This window comes from Mustela nigripes, chromosome 1 (genome assembly GCF_022355385.1).
Source record: "Mustela nigripes isolate SB6536 chromosome 1, MUSNIG.SB6536, whole genome shotgun sequence".
Classification (NCBI taxonomy): domain Eukaryota; kingdom Metazoa; phylum Chordata; class Mammalia; order Carnivora; family Mustelidae; genus Mustela; species Mustela nigripes.
Window position 1 is genome coordinate 14,545,399 of NC_081557.1, and position 25,294 is coordinate 14,570,692.

A 25,294-nucleotide genomic window follows, 5' to 3' on the forward strand; every position below is an offset into this window, starting at 1 on the left:
TATATCATATCATATATAGATAGTATATATAAAATATATAGAGATATAATACATATATGTGTATAGATATATTATCTATATATATAGTCTCTGGGACTATTTAACACATAAATATTAATTTTGAGATTCCCTACTGTTGATGATTTCTATATAACATTGCTACAAATGCATTCTGAGTTTTTTTAAAAATAGACATTGGGAGGCCTAGTTATGACTGTCCCAGCAGGTCCAGAGAAATATAGGAAGTACACTAGCTGTTCAAACCCACTAGGGACAGATAATTCCTCATCATTGAGGCAAGTAACTACTCCAAGTGCATTCTCTCTATTCTTAAATTATTTTGAATCAGTTAAGTAATGTCTTTAAATAACACATCAGTTACAAAAGATGCAAATACATGAATGTTGCATTTATTTTGTTTCAATAAATATTGCTGAGTGCAACCTGACCATTAAGTTTGACTAATGTTACCTTGTGTATCATCCCCTTTTTTGATCCTAGTCCCTTAGATTGTATAAAAACACAGGATTTTTTTTTTTTTTTTTGACAACAGCATAACAAATGCACTATTGAAACATACTTGAGCAACTTAATGGTTTTATCTATCCTTTAATGATTGTCATCACGACCATTAGTCACAGTATTTACACTTTTAAAATTCTCTTTAACACATGAAATATAACTAGGTAAATGAATGAAATGGCTAATTTATTTCCACAATTTCCGTCATTAATAGACATTCTCTATTTGCTGTATAGTTTTTTCCCCACTCTTCACTCTATAAAATAACAGTGATTCCATTGGTTTAGCATGACACATTGGCAATATTTGGTCACATAGCAAAAAAAAAGAGTGTGCTTTATACAAATTAAGCTTCAGCAGTTCAGACTGGCATGTTTGCATTTCCTGAGGTTTCAGTGCCAGATAATTCATGGAATTTGACCAGAAAAGGGTGAAAATAGGAAAGTTGACCTCATGTATTAGCCACACACATTTAGGATATATACAACAAAGTATTTTTTGACTTGACAGAATTTTTATAAACTTTCTTTCTTATCTAAATAATATAATTAATAATAATCATCTTTAATTTTTAAAATATAATTTAAATATTGTTAAAATCATTATCAGTAAAACTGAGCAACATAGATAATCATTCCCATTATAAAATTATTCCACAATACTTCTATAGAATCAAACACAATAAAACTGGAGAAAGCAGCTTAATTTAAGAAATCAAGAATAATTAATATTAATATTCATGTCAATCTACTCTTAGTAAACTTTATATCGTTGTGTTCATACTATTAAGTTTTCACCAAATTTCTGTTTATTTCCTTCAGAAACATACTCATTTGTGTGGAATATATAGAAAACACAAGTATATGGAGAAGCAGAGAAACATCTCAGAATTCATACTTCTAGGACTTTCATATGACCAGAACATAGAAATATTTTGCTTTGTGCTCTTCTTATTCAGTTATAGTGCCCTGTTGGCAGGAAACCTTCTGATCCTTATCTCCATTCAATGTAGTCCTCTTTTTCACCAACCGATGTACTACTTCCTCAGCCACTTATCCTCTATGGACATCTGCTATACCTCTAGTATTACACCCAAATTAATTAGTGACCTACTAGGAGGGACAAAATCCATCTCCTACAGTAATTGCATGTTACAACTATTTGCCGTGCACTTCTTTGGAGGCATTGAGATCTTTATTCTTACCGCCATGGCCTTTGATCGCTATGCTGCCATCTGCAAACCTCTCCACTATGTGATTATCATGGACAGGAGAAGGTGCCATCTCCTAGTCTTGGCTGCGTGGGCTGGTGCGGCTCTCCATTCTTTTCCTCAATTATTGATGGCAATCCAGTTGCCCTTTTGTGGTCCTAATGAAATCGATCACTACTTTTGTGATATCTTCCCTCTGCTGAAAGTTGCCTGCACTGATACCTACATCACTGGTGTCCTTGTAGTTGCCAATTCAGGTATGGTTGCCTTAGTTACCTTTGTTGTCTTGTTTGTTTCTTATGTCATTATTTTGTTTAGTCTAAGACATCACTCAGCTGAGGGAAGACGCAAAGCCCTCTCCACCTGTGGGTCTCATATCACTGTGGTCAGCTTGTTTTTTGGGCCTTCGATCTTTGTCTACCTTCGACCTCCAGACAGTTTTCCTGAGGACAAAGTATTTGCTCTATTTTATACCATCATTTCTCCTATGTTCAATCCCTTAATCTATACTCTGAGAAATACAGAGATGAAAAATGCCATGAGGAAAGTTTTGTGTCAAACATTATTTTCAAAAGAAGTACACAATTAATTTGAGCAAACATATACCTAAGCAAGTTTATTTTAAAAATGAGCTTGATGTGACTAAACGAGCTAAAAAATATTTGATTATCTTTATATACAGTGTCTATTGTGAATGGAATTCATGAAAGAAAGAGGAATTATAAAGAAATTTAAAGGGATAGCTAAATGAATCCTAATTCTCACATACCAGAATTAATTGAAAACTTAATTTTATGGAGTATTAAGGAGGTGTGATTAGTGTCGCCAGTAGAAAAAACTGCCAAATCAAATAAAATGACACTATTTGGTCAGTGAATTATAAAGACAAAACAACTTTAATGATAACTCTATTAAAAATCCTGGGCTTATATGCCAGTTCTCATAGTGATACACATTCTGCACTAGTGATGAGGTTGAAATCCAAAATTAAAATAATGACTTTAAATCATCACAAGTACCTTTATGATAGCACATTCATTTCTACTTCCTCTATGTGCATTCAGAAATCAGCTGTACAATGAAGATATCCGTATAAAAGACCTGTTTTAAGTCAGCTCCTGGTAATCAGTTCTCCTGAATTCATATCAAAAATAATAGTAATGCGTAGTTAAGACAGAGCAAGAGTCAATAATTCAGGCTGCTAAAAACATAATTACTTGTTTTTTCACCATTGACAAGAATATAAAACATTTTTGATAAAACCTAAGGGACTGAATAATAAATGTAATTGTTGACAAACCCTACCTATCTCCAGTTGATGAGGGGAACGTTAATGAATCCAGTAGTGAAGACTTTCTCTGCTATAGAGAGAGAGAGAAAAAAATAAAACAAAATGAAGCCTAGCAAAAGACAGATTAAGATATGGTCAACCAACCAAAGCAAATTAAAGTAAATTTTGCAAGCATATTTTGGCTGCATATAGATGTTTATAACTGCTTTATTTATAATTGTCAAACCTCAGAAGCAACCAAGACCTCCCTCCACTGGTGAATAGATAAATAAATTGTGATTTCTCTGGACAATGGACTATTATTCAGTGCTAAAAAGATGAGCTATCAAGCCACAAGATGATATGCAGGAAAATTAAATGTGTATTACTAAGCAAAAGAAGGCAATCTGAAAAGGGTGCTTATTATGTGATTTGCAACCATATGGATCCTGGAAAGGCAAAACAATGGAGAACTTGACACCTTCAGTGTTTGCCAAGGGTCAGTGTGGAGGGTAGAATGAATAGACAGATCTCAGAAGATTTTTAGAACCGGAAGCATATCTGTATGTTAGTATAGTTGTGGATACATGTCCTTATGTATATTGAAACCCATAAAATGTACTACATCAAGGGTGAAGCTTAATGAAAAGAATATTTGGAGAGATAATAACTTGTGAGAGTAGCTTCCTTTGATGGTCCCACTCTGGTGGGAGAGGCTGTCTGTGTGTGAGGACAGGAGTATTATGGGAAATCTTCGTACTTTCTGCTCAGTTTTGCTGTGAACCTAATGCTGCCTTAAAAAATAAATTTTATTAATTACTAATATACATTATGACATGAGAAATATACCAGAATTTGTAAGTGGAATGAATAAGAGACATCTGAAAAAGATTTTCTACAGAAAATATATATATATATATATATGTACACACACACACACACACACACACACCTTTTTTGCATGAGATAGGATTTAAATAAAGGTTGCTTAAGAAACACAGCAAATGTCATTATAGAGAAGATGTTTGAATGTTTGATAGTAGGATTTTATTAAAAGGGAGATGTTAAAAACATGGAAAACTTTTTAGAATATGTAAGTAAAATGGAAGAGCTGCAATCAGTCTGTAGGCCCATAACAACCAGGTATAAAGAGCAGAAAAAAAAAAACAATAATAATGAGGAAGGTGAAATTTACCAGAGCTGTTAGAGCAGAGAGGAAATGGACAGATGGCCTCTGCAGTTATATACAAAGAAACATAACTGTTGCCAGATTAAACTTTTTCTCCTAGGCATGTTCTATACTGTATCATTACCTAGCTGGACCTAAGAAAGCTGTCTCTGAACATGAAATAGTAGTTCAGAAAATTAAATTAAACAACAGATTCATTTAAAGACCTCTTTTGTATAGTGGTTATTATTTGTTTTCATTATCATCCTTAATAATATGAATTTCTCTCTTAGAATATTATTAGTGATTGAAACTATTATTTGCACACGATGCTGACCTATGGCTACGGACATTTTCTGCTACAAATCTAGACACACATTTCAAATTAACCAGGCTTTAGCATTCTATAAAATTAACAACTTTCACAGAAATGACCAGACTTCTTACTGTGGCTTTCATGTTTAATAAATTGAGAATATAGTCTTTATTTTAATTGAGATATAAATGATGTATAACATTATATTAATTTCTTGTATGTAACATAATGATTTGATACAAGTATATATTGAAAAATAGTCACTGCAATAAGTCTAGCTAACTTCCATCACCACAAATACTTACAAATTATTTTCATGTAACAATAACTTCTTAGATGCCATTTTTATTACACAAAATCCTGCCTGAGGATATGAAGATGTAGATTACAGAATTACTCCAAATCAGAATCTAAAATACATATAGATATTTTAATGGAAAAAAAACAAGCATATTTGGTATTAGTTGACACAAACTATTTTCAAAAACTATATGCAATTCAGCATATATGTTTATTGATGTGAAAATGTTGAGAAAGTTTGCATGTTATAAGAAACAAAAACATAATGTAAAATTAAAAAGCATACAACTTCAAAATATTAAAGACTATCCTGTGTAATGTAGCTAATGCATTTTGCTGAAAATTCTTCATGAGGTATAACAGCATTCAAATTCATGCTTGCAATGTTAAAATATGTCAATTTTTAAGAAATAACCACAGATAATATAATATTTTATATTCACTAATAAGATTAGCATAGCATACCAGCATAAACTGTAAAGGATTTCTGGGCATCAATATGTGTGGCTCATATAATTAATTTGTTTAAAAATTCAAATAAAATATTTTTAAGCACTGTAATGGCAGAATGGCACTTTCTCACTAATATGTTTTTTAATATATTTTATTTTTTAAAGCAGATTTAGATTTGCAGGAACATTACACAAAAAGTACAGTGATTTTCCACATACATTCTATGCTCTTCACAATTTCTGTTCTCTGACATCTTGCAGTGGGGCCCTACATTTCTCATCACTACTGAGCCAATATGGGTACAGTATTCTTAAGGTCCATAGTTTACATTAGGATTTACTCTTGGTGTTACCAAGTTTTACAGATTTTGATATATGCATTATGTCATGTATCCATCATTACAGTATCATACAGAGTAGTTTCCCTTCCCTAAAATATCCCATGTTCTGCTTATTTACCTCTTCTCCTTTATCCTTGAATTTCTGCAAACCAATGATTTTTTTATTTACATTGACCTGTTTGTCTTTATCAGGAAAAATAATTCATAATTCATGTCTGTGATATAAATATTTCTGTTTCAAGGGCTAAATATCATCCTTGGGACTATCTTATTATTTTAGTAATTAATATTCTAATATTCACTATTACTTACTGCTTATCCACTCTTCTTCTGTTGCATAAATATATCATCCTTAACTTGGGTCATCTAAGCTATAATTATAATAATTAATATTATAGACAAAGTATTATCATTGGTATGATTCAAAAGAAACCTAGCACCCCCAAAATTAGAAGGGACGAATATAGGAGCATAAAGTAGATTTTACCACAAGAATACTACTAGGCATATAAACCAAGCCACTAAGGTCTTCTTAATATCAAAGAACTATCTCAGAAACATGAATTTTCTCACCAAGTTCAGTTACTGTTCTAGAAGTATGTACTTAAACATATCACAAGATTTCAGAATATAAGTGTGCCTGGGTGGCTCGATCAGTTGTGTATCTGAAGCTCGATTTCAGCTCAGATCATGATCTCAGTAACAAGGGATCTCCATCTCAGGCTCCATGATCAGTGGGATTCTGCTTGAGAGTCTCCCTCTGTCCCACTCCTGCTCATGAGAATGCTGTCTATCTCACTCTCTCTCTTTCTCTGTCTTTCTAAAAAAAAAAAAAAAAAAAAAAAAAAAAAATCTTTAAAAGAAGGGATTTCAGAATATAACTCCAAGAATTGGAATGGAAATTATTAGATTACATAGTGTCTTTTACAACATAAAACTCCTATAATTATTTGAATCTGATACTTTCTACCAAGTCAGGAAGAACAACTACATTGAAGGTTCATGGTCAGCTGCAATGACACAAAAGCGCCTGATAATGGAAACTGGAAGACCAAAAGTCTCCAGTATGTGGATGCAAACATTCAGGGTGGTACAGAGCAGCAGAGAACACCAGGAGTCCACATGAAGAGGAACAGGGCAAGCTCTAGATCAAAACCACAAGCAATAAGGTAGGCGAGACAGGCAGAGACAGAATAGTGGAACACATCTAAGGCTATAGACCTTATGTACCTGTTTGTAGTTTATGCTGTCTATTCCTCTACATAAAACTGACTTAAGCCCAACCAGTGTGTGTGTCCATATTGATATTTTCCTGAAGGAACTAGTGCTCATCTCCAAAGACAGAATTCTATTAGCTCTACCACATTAAAATCATATTCCTTTTTTTTTAAGATTTTATTTATTTATTTGACATGCAGAGATCACAAGTAGACAGAGAGGCAGGCAGAGAGAGGGGGGGTGGGAAGCAGGCTCTGCTGAGCAGAGAGCCAGATGTAGGGCTTGATCCCAGGACCCTGAGATCATGAGCTGAGCCCAAGGCAGAGGCTTAACTCACTGAGCCACCCAGGCGCCACTAAGATCATATTCTTTATGGACTTCTAGGTAAATCCAAACTATGAAGAAAATATTTGAAACTTCCTTTCATCTTTAGTCATCTTAAATCCACTTCTTGCTGCATAATTTCCTATGGTAGCTTTCCCTTCTGGATTCCTCAGAGTGTCAGAGTGTTGAGCAAGCTGTTCCAAGTGTATAGAACACCGCTATCATTTACCCATGGAGAAGGTGTTTGCAGGACGTGTGTATATAAATATACAGGATGACCACAATGAAGTGGAAGAGGGCAAGATACAAGATGTAACATAGGAGCATATCAGTGGACAGAACTCAATGGGCATTTGGCCCCAATTTGGACCCCAGGAGTAGGTTGATCACATAGATGTCTGCTCAGGCAAGTTTCAACAAGGACTGCAAAAACTTTGGTCAATGGTACCACAGAAGGGTAAACTCAAGGCCAGAAACATCTGAGCTAAAGAATGCACAGAGGACTCCACCCAGGCCATAGCCACCAGCACAGCACAGACTTGCCTCATGATGGTTGTGTAGTACAGGGGCTTACAGATGGCCACATAGTGGTCAGCAGCCATTAGGATAAGGATGAAGATCCCCAGGTAGCCAAAGAAATGTAGTGAAAAGACATGTACCAAGCACTCACTGAAAGCAATAGTGGTATTCTTCAAAAGGGCATCTACAACCATTCTAGGGGCTATGGAAGTACAGACGCAGATGTCAGATTAGGATAGGTGGAAAAGGAAGAAGTATATTGGACTCCAGAGTGTCCAGCTGTTCTTGACAGTAGTAATAATCAGAAAGTTACTCAACATCATCCCCAAATAGAAGTACATGAAAATGAAAAACACTATTTCCTTCCTAACAGGATCCTGGATCAACCCAAGCAGAAAAATATATTCATATTATTCAGCTGCATGATCATGAATGAGGAGAAGGAAAGGTGTGAAAAGATTTATCCACAAAAAACAATAGTAATTAATTTACAATGTTCTATGCAATGTTATGGAATAATTTAAGCAAATTAATTCATGGTACTATGTAATATAGTGGGATATTTTAGCAAAAATAAATACCCCTCATCAGCTATATTCTGTGTGTGTGTGTGTGTGTGTGTGTGTGTGTTTTCATGTCACTGCAATATTATGTTCTCAATTCTTTTTTTTTTTTTTTTTTTCCACAGAAAGGAAGATCACAAGTAGGCAGAGAGGCAGGCAGTGGTGGGGAGGAGAACCAGACAGTTGTGGGTTGGTGGGGGAAGCAGGCTCCCTGCAGAGCAGAGAGCACGATGCAGGGCTTGATCCTAGGACCCTGAGATCATGACCTGAGCTGAAGGCAGAGGCTTACCCCACTGAGCCACCCAGGCACCCCTGTTCTCAGTTCTTGATGACCACTTCATTGAGTGCTGTCAGTCCCACAGTATCTTACTAATGTGACACCTTCCTTCAGCACTCTTCAAATATACCTCTCCCTAGATTTGACATGATTCTGACTAATTTTGCCAATGCAACGATATAAAATTAAGATATGTTGCTCTATTCTATTATTTCCCTCATCTTTTTATATTTAATAAATATTGGGGTCCTGTTTTGTATAACACATCACTCAGTCTATAGGATATATTTGACTGCTCTTGAAGGTTCAGGAATATTAATGCAACATATGTTACTCCCAATCCTATAAGGAAAGTCTTTCTTACACATATATTTATATATCACATATTTGTCACACATATCTTTCTAAATGTATGTTATTTGTCAATACATAGTCTTCCACTTCTCCCACATATTCTCGTAGATATAGCAGCTTTAAAGGAGGAACAAGAAATACAGCTTTTCAATAATAACCTTTGAGCACATTTGTGATATTTAGGACTTGATAAGTACAAATGAACAGAAATGAATGTTCTTTCATGTTTGATAATATCTTACATATCCTTATTTCCTTTTTTTTTCTTTTTTTTTCTTCTTTTTTTTTTTTTTTTAACACAGAAAGAAATCACAAGCAGGGAGAGAGAGAGGCGGGGAAGGGAACCCAATGCGGGGCTCTCTCCCAGCACCCTGAGATCATGATCTGAGCCAAAGGTGGAGGCTTAACCCACTGAGCCACCCATTCACCCTCACATATCCCTATTTCTGGTTTTCTTTCTCTAGTTTGTAAAAAGCAATCCTTACAGCACTCAGACCCTCGATAGAATTGGGAGAGATAAACTTCATAGTTCATATTTTCAGGAATAAACGTTTTAGCTTTAACATCTTAGAGATTTTACTGAGATTTGTTTGAATCAGTGCTTTGTAGTCTCACATTTTCAGAAGTAAATGTCAGTGAAGGGTTAGCAAACTATGTAACTAAAGGGGGCATATGTGTGACCAAGACATTTTCCTGACTAACTGAAAACCTGAAGACCATCCACAACTGATGCTCAGGTAATCACACTTATAACCTCCTGTTTTAGGCTCACTACATCTATTTGACATTTATTCTGTTATCTTAACAATTATACTTTCTGGTGTGGTATTAAAATTTAAGCAAGAGTAAAAATAAAAAAGCAATATTTAGTTTTTATTGTATATTACAAATAGAATTTGTGTTTTTGAAAAATACATGTAAAAATAATAAAATCTGTAGGCTGCCAGTGACTTTCCAACCTCTTATCTTTGAAGAAAATCCCATCCTTGAAATTAGCATCTCTTCAAATTTTTTAGATTCACCTGAATCAGGTAAAATAAGTTTGTAGTAAGGCACATGTTGAGTACATCAATAGAAATGTATATATTTAGTATATACTCACCCTGGTTGACCTAGGAGAATGAGATTTTACAAAGCTGGGGGTAAGTCATAAGGAGAGAACAGGACTGTTAGGCAGACTACAAAATTACAAACTGTTTTTTTTTTTTTATTTAATTTTGGTAGCATGGAAAAAGACTGTTTACTTAAAATTAAGTGTTAAGGGGCACCTGGGTGGCTCAGTGGGTTAAAGCCTCTGCCTAAGGCTCAGGTCATGATCCCAGGGTCCTAGGATCTAGCCCTGCATCTGGCTTTCTGCTCAGCAGGCAACCTGCTCCCCGTGGCCCCCCCACCCCGCCTGCCTCTATGCCTACTTGTGATGTCTGTCTGTCAAATGAATAAATAAAATATTTAGAAAAAATAAAAATAAAATTAAGTGTTAAGAAACTCCCCCAGGTAGCCAACAATTTCACCAGTTCAATTTTATCTTGCCACCAGAACATTATCCATTTGACCTTTTCTTCTGTTGTCCTTCCAAAATCTCTGTTGCAATTTTGTGTTTGTTTATTTCCAGAGAATTGATTCAAGATGTATGTCTGCTTGGAGGACAATTGACTTCTTAATCTTGTCATTCAAAGAGAGAGATTGTACATTTTAAGGAAAAAATATATAATTGTTACATAGTCTCAATTTTCCCTGGCCATTTTGTTTCATAAGCTCATCATTCTTTCCTTGTGATGAAGTTCTAGAACCTAGATGAGGTTCGGTGGTCTGAGGTCCGGAGCCAATGACCAAGAAAGAATTCTTGAGACATCTTTGGTGCAAAATGGTGGTTTATTAAAGCACCGGGACAGAACCCATGGGCAGGAGGAGCTGCTGCCCCAGGTTGTGAGGGATGGCAGGTTATGTACCCTGCTGTTGGGGGAAGGTGAGGGGAAGGGAGGTTTCAAGGGAACTTTCATATGCTAAAGAGGGCCTACAAGGTGCCAGGATATCAGAGGCCTTGCTGGCTTGATCCATGTTGTCTTTTTGCAAGCCATTCACATTTCTGCTATCAAGTGTCTTTGTTAGTAAGATTTGGGTTTAGAAGAAATTTAACTTTACTTAGGGCTTGAGGAACTGAGTTATTTGCCTCTGGAAATTGTGCTGTTGATAAGGTAACTTCTTTGTTTGTAGATCTCTAGGACATCTGTAATCCTGTCTTTCAGGATTGTGATCTCTGCAAGTTAACTATTTGCCAAGGGGAGCTGGTGGAGAGGGGGTGCAAGGTGCCAGCTTTTGCTTTGTCTTCAGCCAGCCTCCTGCTCCCTCATCACTCGGGTGTTGGGTTGAGATTAGAGTTTACAGAGGTTGAAGCTCAGGATGAGAAGGTTTAGGGTCTTGTACCAGTGAGAACTGCTTGTGTGAATGGAGAAATCCAAAGCAGTCCTATTTCTGGTAAAATTTTATTATAAATGGTAACAGAATGGAAAATGTAGAAAACTTTGGGAATAAGGTGTGGTAATTATCTAAATTCATGCTTTATTTTTATTTCCTATAATCTGCTTAGATTTGGATGTCAGCTTTTAAATAAATCTTATATATTAAGATTGAAACCCAAAAGTCACCTCACTTCAGTTCAGTTTATTTCACTTGATGCAAACAGCTGAATGTTGACAGCCTCCAAGTGACCAACAGCCTTAGAAATTTAGTGAAGTGATAAAGTTATAGAATATAGGTGAGGTTCAGTGGGGCGAGGTCTGGAGCTGAAGGCTAAGAAGGAATTCTTAAGCCATCTCTGGTGCAAAAAGGCAGTTTATTAAAGCACAGGGACAGGACCCATGGGCAGGAATAGATGCTGCCCTGGGTTGTGAGGGATGGCAGGTTATGTACCATGGGGTTGGGGAAGGTAGAGGAAAGGGAGGTTTCAATAGAACTTTCATATGCTGAAGAGGATCTACAACGTACCTGATACCTGAGGTCTTGCCAGCAACAAGGTTGTCTTTTCCTTTTAGCAAGCCATTAACATTAAGATAGTTGGGACTTTCTTAAAGAATGTCACATTGGTCCCACCCAGGAGTGGGGATGAGGGGGAGATTGCCAGGTGTCAGCTTCTTGCTTTGTCCTCAGCCAGCCTTCTGCTCCCTCATCAGTGCATAAATAATGAATAAAAGTGGTCTGTCCTCTACCTTACTTTTCAAGTCATGTATTTCCCTTGCTTAAATTTTTTTTCAGGAAGTTGGTCAAATTGCTATTCTACTAGTGCCTCCCAGAGTGATGATACTTCCATGAGTACACAGATTGGAACAGTAACAGCTGTAGTGGGGAATCTGAAAGCCTGATGCTGTGAAGGGATTTCAAAACAGAGACATGTGACAACATCACATATTTTCCTGTAACTATTGTGGGATATTTTACAGTGACCTTGCAGTCTGTCATCTTTCAAGAGAGGAAAGCTGTAGTAATTCCTCCACTGCTATCTTCTCTGATGCATGCCCCTTTCCTGTGGGAAGCCACACTGAAAGAATAAGCATTAGGACATATAATTTATAAATATTTTAGTTTATTGGCTCTTTCATTTGGGAAATTCATTTGAATTTTCTTAATCTGTTCCTTCTACACTGAAAAGACTATGGTGGGAATAGATGAATATTTTAATATTTAAATAATTCTCATAATTAGACTTACTTATTATTTAATAAGTATTTTCAAATTTATCTCAGTTCCAGGATTTATGCATACTTATTTAAAGGAATGCAATATTGTAGTTTCATAAATTAGTTATTATTTGCAACTGTAATTGTGACAATATACTAGAAGGTATAAGAAAAACATTAAATTGTGGGAGAACTATAACTTGTATATAATTTTGAGGATACAACTTGATCATTTCATGTTAAAAAGGGAGACTAGTGGGGTTCCTGGGTGGCTCAGTCGTTAAACCCCTGTCTTTGACTCACTTCATGATGCCAGGGTCCTGGGATGGAGCCCCACATCAGGCTCCCAGCTTGGCAGGAAGTCTACCTTCTCCTCTCCCGCTCCCCCTACTTCTGTTACTTCTATTTCTTCTCACTGTGTCTCTGTCTAATAAATAAATAAAGTAAAAAAAAAAAAGAGACTAGAATGTCTTCAATTTCATTTAGTGTCTTATTACATTATTAAGTTTAATGGCTATGGAGTTTACCTTCAAACATTCTTTTACACTAAAATTTAAGTTAGAAATAAACATATTTTTCAAATTATTTTTCAAAATTTACCGACAAAAGAAATCTACTTTTTGTTTTCTTTTTACAACTATTTTTGCTTTATAACATAGCTAGAAAGACAGGTTTCTGGAGCTCAAATTATAATCCACACCCCATAACCACCCTTATAGTTCAAAGAATACTATTTGCAATCCTAATCACCCAACTCACAATTTAAGCTCAGGATTTTTGTTTCTCTTTTTTTGAAATACAACTACCTTCCTCCATCCTCTGTCTCTAGCCAATTTAGGAGGAAGTTCCATAATCCTTTGGGGAACTGGAACATTACTTAGAACAAAAGCCAGCTGTGAATAACACAATGGAAATTGATATGTAAAATAAATTTTGTGCATAAATTAATGTCCCTACTATCTAAAGGTTATAAATAACAGTGGTACAATTTCTTATTAGAAAATGGTGATTTTTAAATCATTATATTTTCAAGATTTAATCAAAAGTATATTTAGTACTTCAAAATAAGTGAATATTTGATAAAATTAAAAAATCATCACAAAATCAATTATGATTCCTAAAGGGAAAAAATGTAATAATATTGATTTATAAATTAGCCATTGTGATTTGTTGAATTAGGTTTATATTTTGTTAGTAGATTTTATGATTTATATATTGTCAATGTTTTCATCCAATTTTTTTTTCTTTTTCAGATACTCAGTTATTTGTGCATAATACACAATTTATGGAAAGTCAGAGAAACATCTCAGAATTCATCCTTTTGGGACTTTCCTATAACCAGAACATACAAAAATTTTGCTTTGTTTTCTTCTTATTTTGTTATGTTTCTGTCTTGGTGGGAAATCTCCTAATTCTTGTCTCTGTTTGATGCAGTGATCTCTTTTACCAACCGATGTACTATTTCCTCAGCCACTTATCCTTTATAGACATTTGCTTCACCTCCTGTATGACACCCAAACTGATTGGTGACCTGCTACTGGCTAGAAAAACCATCTCTTATGATAACTGCATGTTACAGGTCTTTGCCTTGCACTTCCTGGGAATGATTGAAATCCTCATTCTTACAGTCATGGCCTTTGATCGCTACGCTGCCATCTGCAAACCTCTCCACTACCTGCTTATCATGAACAGGAAAAGGTGCCATCTCCTAGTCTTGGCTGCATGGGCTGGTGGGGCTCTCCATTCTTTTTCTCAGTTTTCTCTGATAATGGGGTTGCCCTTCTGTGGCCCCAGTGAAATCAATCACTACTATTGTGATATCTTCCCTCTACTGAAAGTTGCCTGCACTGATACCTACATCACTGGGGTCCTTGTGGTTGCCAATTCAGGAATGGTCACTTTAGTAACCTTTGTTCTCTTGTTTGGGTCTTATGTTGTTATATTATTGAGTTTAAGAAATCTCTCAGCTGAGGGAAGACGCAAAGCTCTCTCTACCTGTGGGTCTCATATCACTGTGGTGATCCTATTTTTCAGACCTTTAATCTTCGCCTACCTTCGACCTCCAACCACTTTCCCTGAGGACAAAATATTTGCTCTATTTTACACCATCATTGCGCCTATGTTCAATCCCCTAATCTACACCCTGAGAAATACAGAGATGAAAAAAGCCATGAGAAGGGTTTGGTGTCAAAGGATATTTTTAGAAGAAAAACACAATTGACTTGTCCTACTCAATAAATGCTGAAATCTTCATGCAGGAGCAAAAATGAACTTGAAATCAGAGAGCTCTGATCATTCAGATCATTGAAACCAAACCTTTCACTTAATGAATGTTGGAGATGATAAACTGAGGAATTATGAGTAAGGTGACAGTTTTACTAGTGGAACTGGGATTGGGTCATGTAAGGGCCTGGTTGGCCAGAGGGAGCCATTTTGTTGTAGTAAACTTAGATTGACCCTATGCAGTGAACTTAGATTGACCCTGCCCTTCCCAGAGGAACTTACTTGCAAAGCCTAGATACAAGGGCAGGTCAGGCCCGGTGAAGACACCCAATCAGTGGGATGCACATATATTTACTGAGGTGAGTTTAAATCCCACTGGCCACCTGTGTGTGGGCCGGGTTCAACCACTCCTATAAAGGTTAGTTTGAACGGCTGAGGAAGAAGAGGAGTAGGAGAGTCCTCAGAGCTGGGAGAGCCATCAGAGCTGTCAGAGCTGTCAGAGCTGTCAGAGCTGTCAGAGCCATCAGAGCTGTCAGAGCTGTCAGAGCCGCCAGCAGCCCTGCTGCCCAGAGCCATGGCCTCACCAAGCGGCCTTCCGGGAGCAGCAACATTCTGAGGAGCAGCTTCATTCCGGGAGCAGCTTCCTTGACATGAGGCCTCCTTGGTGAGCGGCCTAGTCAGAAGCAGCATGGTCTGGGGAGAGGCCTCGTCTGGAGCAGCCCCGTCAGGGAACGGCCTCGTCCAGAGTGGCCACGTTGGGAGAGGCCTTGCCAGGGTTGTCATCATCACCTTTTCGTAAGAGCTAGCCCTTACCAGTTAGTTTGGTTTCTGATGCTTGGCGCGAAATAAAGCTTTGCTTGACCTTCGCTTTGTATCAGTCTTGCTCCTTTGATCACGGACCCTAACAGATAGGAACATAAGTATATTAAAAATATTCTAGGCTAAAGGAATGATGGTGACTATGTCACATACAGTAAGCATTTCTGAAGCTGTGAAACTGCTTGTAAAACTTGAATATTTATTTGCATATGAAATATATACATGATGATTTGACAACATTTTGTTATTCTGTAGAAATGGAGATGAAAAGTGGTTTTCAGAAATTAAAAAAAAAAGAATTTTCTTCTTGTTATTGAACTTTATTTTCTGTAGGAAATTCATCTAAATCTTATGTGAAATAAATTATGTGATAAAAAAAATCCATGTAGATAATTTGGTTCTAAATCAAAGAAAAAAGGGTGCTTATACTTGCCCTGTGGGAGCTGCTGCACCCCCTCCCACCCGATCTCCCTTAACGTGTCATAGATAGGGACAAAGGGATAGGGGGAAATTTTCATTTCTGTTGTCATGTTTATTGCATCACAGATACTCACAATGTGGAAAGACAAGATGAGAAAAGTAGCAGAGCTTATCCCCTTCCAGTAGAGCTGGGTTAGTTGAGCGACCTCAAAACTGCATTTGGAAGAAACTGCACATATCTGCTTGCTGTGTCACGTAGACCTGAAAAATTCATTCCATTTCCATCCTGATGGAAAAGGAATAGGGCCAACTGAACTTTATCAAGATAGAAATTTTCCTTCAGCATAATTCTTGTGTGTGTGTATCTATATCTATATCTATATCATCTATATCTATATCTATATCTATCTATATATATATTTTTTTCATCTCAAAGTGAGAAAGGAAGTAATAAAATAAAACACATTTTTTTGTGATATTAAAAGATATACTACCATCACCCATGAATAGAACATAGTCTGTAGGTATTTTGGAGAAAATTTTCCCAAGATAACAATTTAAGAAAGTATTTTTTATCATCAACAGAATGCAAATAATTAGGATCTTTATATAAAAGAATTGAGATTCAAAAGAAGATCAGTAATTGTGTAATACCACAAAGGGGAGTTATTTCTAAAACATGAAGAAGGGCCACCTGGGTGGATCAGTTGGTTAAGTGGCTGCCTTCAGCTCGGGTCATGATCTCGGGGTCCTGAGATCGAGCCCCTCATTGGGCTTTCTGCTCAGTGGGGAGCCTGCTTCTCCCTTTCCCTCTGCCTGCTGCTCTGCCTACTTGTACTCTCTATCTGTGTCAAATCAAAATAAATAAATAAATAAATAAACTTAAAAAAAATAAAACATGAAGAAAATTTTCAAACAAAATGCAATAGAATTTTAAAAAGATAATTTCAACAGCTACATAAAATGAAGGGGAAAGTGGGGCACTTGGGTGGCACAGTGGGTTAAGCACCCAACTCTTGATTTTGGCTCAGGTTGCGATTTCTGGGGTGGGACATCAACCCTGCTTTCAAGCTCCACACTCTGCATGGAGTCTGCTTGAAACTCTCTCTCTCCCTTCCCTCTGTCCCTCTCATTTGTGCTCTCTTTCTCTCTAAAATAAATCAATAAATCTTTTTTTTTAAATATGAAGGGGCAGGAAAGAGAGAAAAAATGATAAGAAGTGCAAACAGTAGCACATTCATGGGCGAGAAGAATCACATAAGTTACAACTTAGACAAATTATTAAGAAAAAAAAATGAATATTGTGGTGGCTTAAACTACAACTACATCACTAGTACCACATCGTAAAAGACAGTGTAGGAATATCTACAGGTTTGGAGAGAAAAAGAATGAGAGTGATAAATCTTACTCTTAGTCCTGTTGTCTTTCATTAATGCAAAAAATAAAAAGATACTTTCATATCAGCCTAATATTTACTACCCTCAAGTTCTCTTTGAGCAAATGTTTTACTTCATTATAAAATTTCATAATACCATAAGTGATTAATCTGTATAAAAACTTAAAGGTAAGTCAGAATGTAAATAATTGGTATATTTTGTCCTCAGCCTCAAGAGCCATCTGAATAGCACTTAGGGAGAATAATGATCATCAAACCAGGAGTCCTACACTTTGATTTGCATGTCAGTCTACCATTTTTGAATGGCCTGACTCTTGGTCAAATCAGCAAACAACTAGCATCTTGTATTCTTCATTTACAATATAAAACTGATAAGTAAAGTTATTAGTGTCACTTAAATATGAAATGATAAATTGAAATGGCATTTGAGAAATTGACTAGTGGCTAGGACACATGGGATAGCTATTACTTAAGACATTAATCATCTACAAAAGAAGTCCTATGACTATTTCCATATTCTTTTCTCAATGGCACTGTCTTCATGATGCTCTCTTCTTGACCATCTTCTAGAAGTAAGAAACCCACAGAGAAGACACTATGTTATTTAGAGAAACATAATTTATAATGAATTCTTCCAGACTGCTAAAATCAAGGTTTAACTATACAAGATAGGCAGCTAACAAATGCACATTTAATTATCTTTGGAGTTGCCCAGATTCTATCCAAACTTAGCGTATCCAAAATGTATTTTGTGAATAAGCCCAGCTAGACTTTTTACAATACATCAAAGCAGCCTTTATCAAGAGCATAGTCTTCTTTCAACAACTTTCTTTCTGCTGTGCTTTATGAATGAATATTAACTCATTCATCATTTCTAAGTCATAACCCATTTATGGTACATTGATCTCTTTTAAGTGCTACCATAACTATTAAGACTTTTGTAATGACACTTCCATGTTGGAGGACAGTGAGTCTATGGGAGCAAATGCTCTTCCTTGGTGGGGAAGTAAAGCTAGAAAGATTCAGGGGTAGGGGCTGCACATCAGAGCCTGGAGATGACGGCATGGTTTGGAGAGGACTGGGAGGCCTGGGCACCCATGGACGTTCTGGGCTAAGAATAGAATACTGGTGAAAACATGACATAGACTGGGGAAGTTTTCTTTGAGTTAAGTGTTAGAATTCTTCCAGTTAGGAGAAGAGTCAGTTCTGAAGAGGTAACCACAATATGGTGATGACAGTTAATAATACAGAGAGTGGAACATTCTTGCCACAAAAACAAACAGTAGTGAACTATAATATAAAGTGATGGTAATAATGTATTCATTATAATTCCACAATGTATATGCATATAAAATCATCACACTGTCCACCTCAATACATTTGTCAATGATTCCTCAATAAGGTTAAAAAAATACCAAAAACAAACAAACAAACAAACACAAAAACCAGATCTCCCGAGGAGAGTGGCAATAGACTGGACCAAAATGAAACACCTGGACTTGCTTTCAAGTTAATTCTTTGAAGGCAAATCCAACCTCACACTCTACCCTGGGTCGCTTCAGTGCCTTGAATATGGTTTTAGGGTTGTATTGTTATATATTCTTTTCATATTTAACTTATGAAATAGAATACATAAAGATACTTAGAAAGAGAGAGCTGTGGGCTGGGGTTGGGATAGAGAACTGGGCAGGAAATACCCCTGTAATCTTCATATGAATAAAAAAATAGAACACTGCCACATCTCCACAGTCAACCATCCTGTCCTCACCGCTCCCCTTCCTAAGAACTAACTATTCTCTTGACCCTGACATGCAATCTCCTCCTTGTCTAGCAACCTTAGTCAGTATTTATCTTAGCTGTTACAGAGTTTTCTTCTGGATCAAAAAAAAAAAAAAAAAAAACACAGTGAGTCTTTGTGAAGATTAAACAGGAGCACTTAGTGTATAACACGCAACAAACCCTCATTTAAAGACTTTCAAATGAAAGTTTTGCTCAAATGCAAATGTTCTTTTTCATATAACTTTTAAAAAATGTTCTAAATCAGGGAAACTTCAGTGGTTTAGTCCCTTAAGGGTCCAACTCCCGATTTCTATTCAGCTCATGATCTCAGGGTCCTGGGATCAAGCCCTGTATCAGTGGGGAGCCTCTTGAGGTTTCTTTCCCTCTCCCTTTGCCTGTTTCTCTGCTAGTGCTCTTTTTCAGTCTTTCTCTAAAAATAAATCTTTATTTTTCTCTAAACCAAAAATAATACAAAATAATATTAAGCTTTATTAGTTTATAATTTTCCCAGAAATTTACCTATATACTTGGAAGGACTTTATAACTCACTGTCATTCTCTTAGAAACTACAATAAAGACAGTTTTTGAGCAGAGATGAAGACCATTTGTTACCATGAGGGCCAAGGATGTCTAAACTTCTGTCAGTTTATGGAGATCAGAGAAAGGATTAGGACCTCAAGTTTGTTTTCATCACAGAATTCCTTAAGTGCAGGAGAATATGGTCCCTGGTGCCCTGGAGGAATTTCTAATGACAAATTCCTAAATGGCATGCAACATTAATTGTGGCTTGCACACTGTTTATAATCCGGATCCAATCCTAGCTGCACTTTGTCAACTTATATCTAAAGGAAATCAACCTGGTGAACTTCTATTTGGGAAGGTAAACCCAAATTTCTTGGAAAGAAGAGTGCTCTAGGATAAGAGAAATGTAATTTATAATGTACTCTCTATAAAGTATTAATTAATCATGTGAGCTTGGGCATCTCTAGGGGTAATTTTAATGATGAAAATATAGATTGTGATTTGATTCCTTTGGATATAAAATTATTCCATTTGACTTCCAACTGTTGCTCTGAATATATGTCTCATTGTGGGAATGTTGGTTGAGCGATGTCAGTTGTCTTTAAAATAATACCAGCTTTCTTTCTGTGAATGGCTGATGAGTTGCACTGAGTGACATGTGAATTCAAGAAGCTGACATGAAATGCTCTGGACAGTATCAAGCCCTGGTCAGTGGGGAGCCTTCTTTCAGTGAGCCTGCTTCACAGAATTTCAGTGAAGAAAGGGGGGACACCAGAAGGAAGAAGTAGGAATGGATCCACAAAAAGTGAAAGAACATGAGGTGAATTATTTCTCTTCCCTTCCCATTATCCTGCCTGACTGTGTGAGATCCACTAAGTATATTTTGCCTCCATTGTATAGCTAGCTGACTGACTTTCAGTTAAAGTTGAATACAGGCATCTTCTCTGAATTTTATAGACTAGCTTGTTTTGAGGTTGAGGCGGTGATAAATTCAAAGTACTGCCCATTGAAAGTGCCATACAACAGTCTAAGATACAGGCAGACAGCAACGGGGAGTGATGCTTAGGTGGATAACAAATTTCAAATTAAAAAAAAAAAAATTATAAGTTGTGGGGGGGAAGCTGAAAAAGCATTGATTAAGAAAAAGTGATTCACAGGTTGCTAGGAAAGTGATAAAGCCCAAAATGAAAGGACAAATAAACTCCCTGCACTAACCCTATCATGAGTATTGATAACTCCTTCCTCAAAACAAACAAACAAACAAGCTCCAATAATTCAAGAATTACGTTAACCTAAGACCTTACTCAGGTCGCCAAAAAAATCAAAGCAAATATCTCAAAACTTGAGTCTCTGTTTATCTTCTTTTTGTTTCTCTTCTCTCTGTTAATTTTGTTGCCTGCCCTTGTTTCTGGGAATAAGCTTTAGGACAATAATTTCAATTATGGGGTATTTTATTTACAGACCATTTGAAATCATTGAAGCTTTTTCTTGTAATTATTTACAAACATTTGCTGACTATTGGTTAAATAATCAGTAACCTGTATTTAACAAGATATAGAACAAAGATAAAATAATTAGAAATATTTATGAAGTTCCTAAAATGTACTGGGTAACTTCCACATTTTATCCCACAACAGTCTCAGGAGATAGATGTACCCACCAATGATGTACTTATCCATTGCCAATATGATGATCCGAGAAAAAAAAACAGTACATGCCAAGCATTATACAGATCAGGAATACTTGGTGAGAACTGAGAGCTAAATTTGTGCAAACACTCTTAGTATTTCAAGACAGAATTTAAGACTTTCTCTGTGTCCTTTGGGAATTTAGGATCACAAAACTTAAGACTATATTAGGTTTAGTTTGGCACAAGTTAAAAATGGAAATATTGGGGTCAGTGAGGCACTTTTTTAAGTTATTAGATTATCCAATACTCACTGAGTATACACTAAGTATCAAATTAGTATGGTAAGTACATAATGTTTTGCTAAATATATTAGCAAATGAGACATGTTGTTTAAGATTGTCAAACTCTACTAATTATGTCTATGGGTTTGGGCTAATTACTTATTTTCTCTATAACTCAGTTTCATTTTCTTTTTTTTTTTTAAGATTTTATTTATTTGACAGACAGAGATCACAATTAGGCAGAGAGGCAGGCAGAGAGAGGAAGGAAAGCAGGTTCCCTGCTGAGCATTGAGCCCCATGCGGGGCTCGATCCCAGGACCCTGAGATCATGACCCTAGTGAAGGCAGAGGCTTTAACCCACTGAGCCACCCACGCGCCCCTCAGTTTCATTTTCTTAAATGAGCTTATTAGAACTATTTACTTCTCAGAATTATTAGGAGAATTTAAAAAGTTTATGTTATATGTGTATGTACAAATTATTCCATTAGACTTTAAACCTACTGATGGTGTAGTAAAGTAATGAACTGAGGCCATATGATGATTCATAGCAAACCCCGAATTTATTATGTTCATTATGATCAAGGTTTTTTCAAAATTTTGACAATAGCAGAAAGCCCAAAGTTTAAGCAAAATCTTAACTGAAACATATAAATTTTCAAGACTAGATTTATCCTCTTTAAGAAGGGGCCTCTAGAACAAGTGAACACAAGTTCCTACAGTGAGGGGAGAACTACAGCAGGGAGTAAATGATGACCTCTTTCTTCTAACCACTGCTCTTACAGAGGAGCTATTTGTGGCTGGAGAAGCGTATCCAAGGACATGACAATATTCAGCGCATTGTATTCTCTAAGAATAAATTGCATTCTCTAAAATAACAGATTTTTATTCTCTACTCTTACTCTTTGTAATTGGGCTACATATGCAGGAAAGAGGAACAGATTGAGATTGCAGTTTTGTTTGAATATTTTCTGCATTTTATAGACTAAGATAGTTTGTTGTAATTTATTATCTCATTTTATCATCTGCATATCGATATTAGAATGGCTGAAATGGTTTAAGGATCACGATTTTGGAGGTTATCTGGCTTTGCATGAAATCTGAAATGGTTTAAGGATTACGATTTTGGAGGTTATCTGGCTTTGCATGAAATAATTAAATAATTGGAGGAAAGGGGTCTTTAACATTAAATTTCTTCTGTTCCAGGTATGGACATGGACTCAAGCTCTAGATTCAGAAAACTCTGATTTCAAATTCTGTTTTGCTAAATACTATTTAGGTGATCTATATATACTTTATCAGGACATTTTTAACTAATTGTTATATCCGTAAGGTATTACTACTCTTGTACGTGCATCAAACTGATCTTAATAACATATTCATTTAGATAGTATTTTTTTCAAAGTACTCATACATCTATTTCTAAATTTGAAACTCACAACTCTCTAATTTATTTAGGGAACAAAGAATTTGCCTCTATTTTAGACAAACAAATGTGTTGAGGGTAATGAAGTTTGGGGATCACACTGAAAATTGATGACTAAGTTGACAATAGAAATCAGAGGTCCTCTTGCACTCTAAAATTGAGAAGCTAGAGTTGCGCCTCATGGTTCAGAGAGTGCTAAGCGTCAACTCTTCGGTTTTGGCTTCAAGTAGTGATCTCAGGTTCTAGGATCAGGCTCTGTGCTCAGTGGGAATTCAGCTTGAGGATTCCCTCCCTCTCTCTTTTCCCCTCCCCTGCTCCTGTGCTCTTAAATAAATAAATAAATAAATCTTTAACTAAATAATATTGAAAAGCTAGAAATATATGTGGTCGTTCATACTTGATAAACCACAGAAGTTTGCAGAACAGGGAAATGAAAAAAAAAAAAAAGAAAGAAAAGAGTGAAATGAAGCATTATCTATGGACTGGAGTTTGGAGAAAATAGAAAATTCTACCACATATTTAACATTATTGTTTTGTTATGAGGTTAAACCACATTTCATCAGTTGGAAAATTAATTTTTTATCAGATGAAGACAGAATGATGGGCTTTACCTACATATTCTGACAACTAATTTGTATAGGGGATTAATTTCAGGTTTTGGTAAAATTTTGTTTAATTTTGGGAAAGGGGAAAAAGAAAAACAACTCAGGTGGTTGTTTATTTCTATGCACATGATTAAGATAATGTTTTTATTTCTGTCTATTTAAAGGAACAAGCAATTACTTTAAAAAATGACCAAACAAATGTTTTAAATATTATTTCAAAAATAGGGGGTGCTTATTTATAGGTAAGAAGAAATTTTCATGGCATCATTGGAGGCATGAAATCTAACTTTTCAGTGATTCTTGCTACACTAATTCTAAATCTTAAAATTGTACCAAATAAATAAACTCATTTGTTTTAAGGCCCCATTACAAAGGAATTTTATGTTTGGTGTGTGATACAATTAACCTCTAAAAGAAAGTGATAAGGGGAGAATTTAAAAAATAATTGATGAGAAACTGTAGCAACAAGTTTAGGGCAGAAGATATATCACAACTTCTAAAGAAAGATGGTAAATATTAATGATGCCTTTTGAGTTCAAAATTTATAGAAAAACAATTGGATCATGGGTTACCAATTCAATGTTATTTTTTCGTTAGCACTGAGAGTCTAAGTTAGCAGAAGCCATGGTCAACCGCAACTAAATTGCCTGTATCTTCACATATCAAATCCTGTAGGTTTAATATAACTGGTAAATGAAGAGATTGAAGCTATCTTCATTTATTATATGTATTTTCTATATGCTTTTTAATTTTTTTAAATTTTTTAAGATTTTCTTTTCTTTTCTTTTTTTTTTTTTTTTTTTAGATTTCTTTAAGTAATCTCTATACCCTACATGGGGCTCAAACTCACAAATCAAGATTAAGAGTTTCATGCTCCAGTATGCCAGCCAGCCAGGTGTCCCTGTATTTTCTACATACCTTTAATTAAAATCCCTTCTATTTAGAACTAGGAGATTAAGTTAGTGCCAATCTCGATGTTACCTTCTTGCTCAAAATAATTTTAAGGCATTAAAATTTTATTTCCTACATGGAATCATATTTATGAGACTTCATTATTGACAGCCTTACTGATTAGGTAACACTAGCACTTACACTCTTATGGTTAATAAAGCAAGGGTCATTTCTTGATTTTTTTTTGAGTTTCTCAACCATTTTGTGGCAAAGTTCAGTCATTTTTTTTTTTATTTTACAAACAAGATGACTTTTTAAAAGATTTTATTTATTTATTTGACAGATAGAGATCACAATTAGGCAGAGAGAGAGGAGGAAGCAGGCTCTCTGCTGAGCAGAGAGCCCGAAGCAGGGTTTGATCCCAGGGCCCTGGGATCATGTCCAGAGCTGACTGCAGAGATTTTAACTCACTGAGGCACCCAGGCACCCCAAACACGATGATTTAAATTAAAAAAAAAAAAAATTGGTATCCAAAGTTATATACTGGTATAATTAGTAATGGGGTCTAGGTCCCAAATGTTTGTCTTCATATAAACATTTTCTTATACATTTTTTCTTTGAGTTATGAAGTTTCAATATTCTTTAAGGTTTTGGCAAAAGATATGTTTTGGATGAATATCGAAAATAATTTCATACTATAATTTGGACTGATGGGAAGAAATTGACTTGTGAATTATGGTACACTGAGTCGGAGAAAAACCACAAAGGTAAACTGCCTTCAGTTCTTCTTTTTAGCT

The 25,294-nt window shown here is 35.8% G+C and overlaps 1 protein-coding gene and 1 pseudogene across 1 annotated transcript; both read left to right on the forward strand.

Annotated features, from left to right (window-relative positions):
- Window positions 1–1,385: 1,385 nt before the first annotated feature.
- On the forward strand, window positions 1,386–2,321 carry LOC132010340 (olfactory receptor 4P4-like). Its single transcript, XM_059388235.1, has one exon. It carries the CDS (start codon window positions 1,386–1,388, stop codon window positions 2,319–2,321), a length of 936 nt encoding a protein of 311 aa, XP_059244218.1.
- Window positions 2,322–13,793: 11,472 nt separating this feature from the next.
- Window positions 13,794–14,729, forward strand: LOC132010352 (olfactory receptor 4P4-like; annotated as a pseudogene).
- Window positions 14,730–25,294: the final 10,565 nt, after the last annotated feature.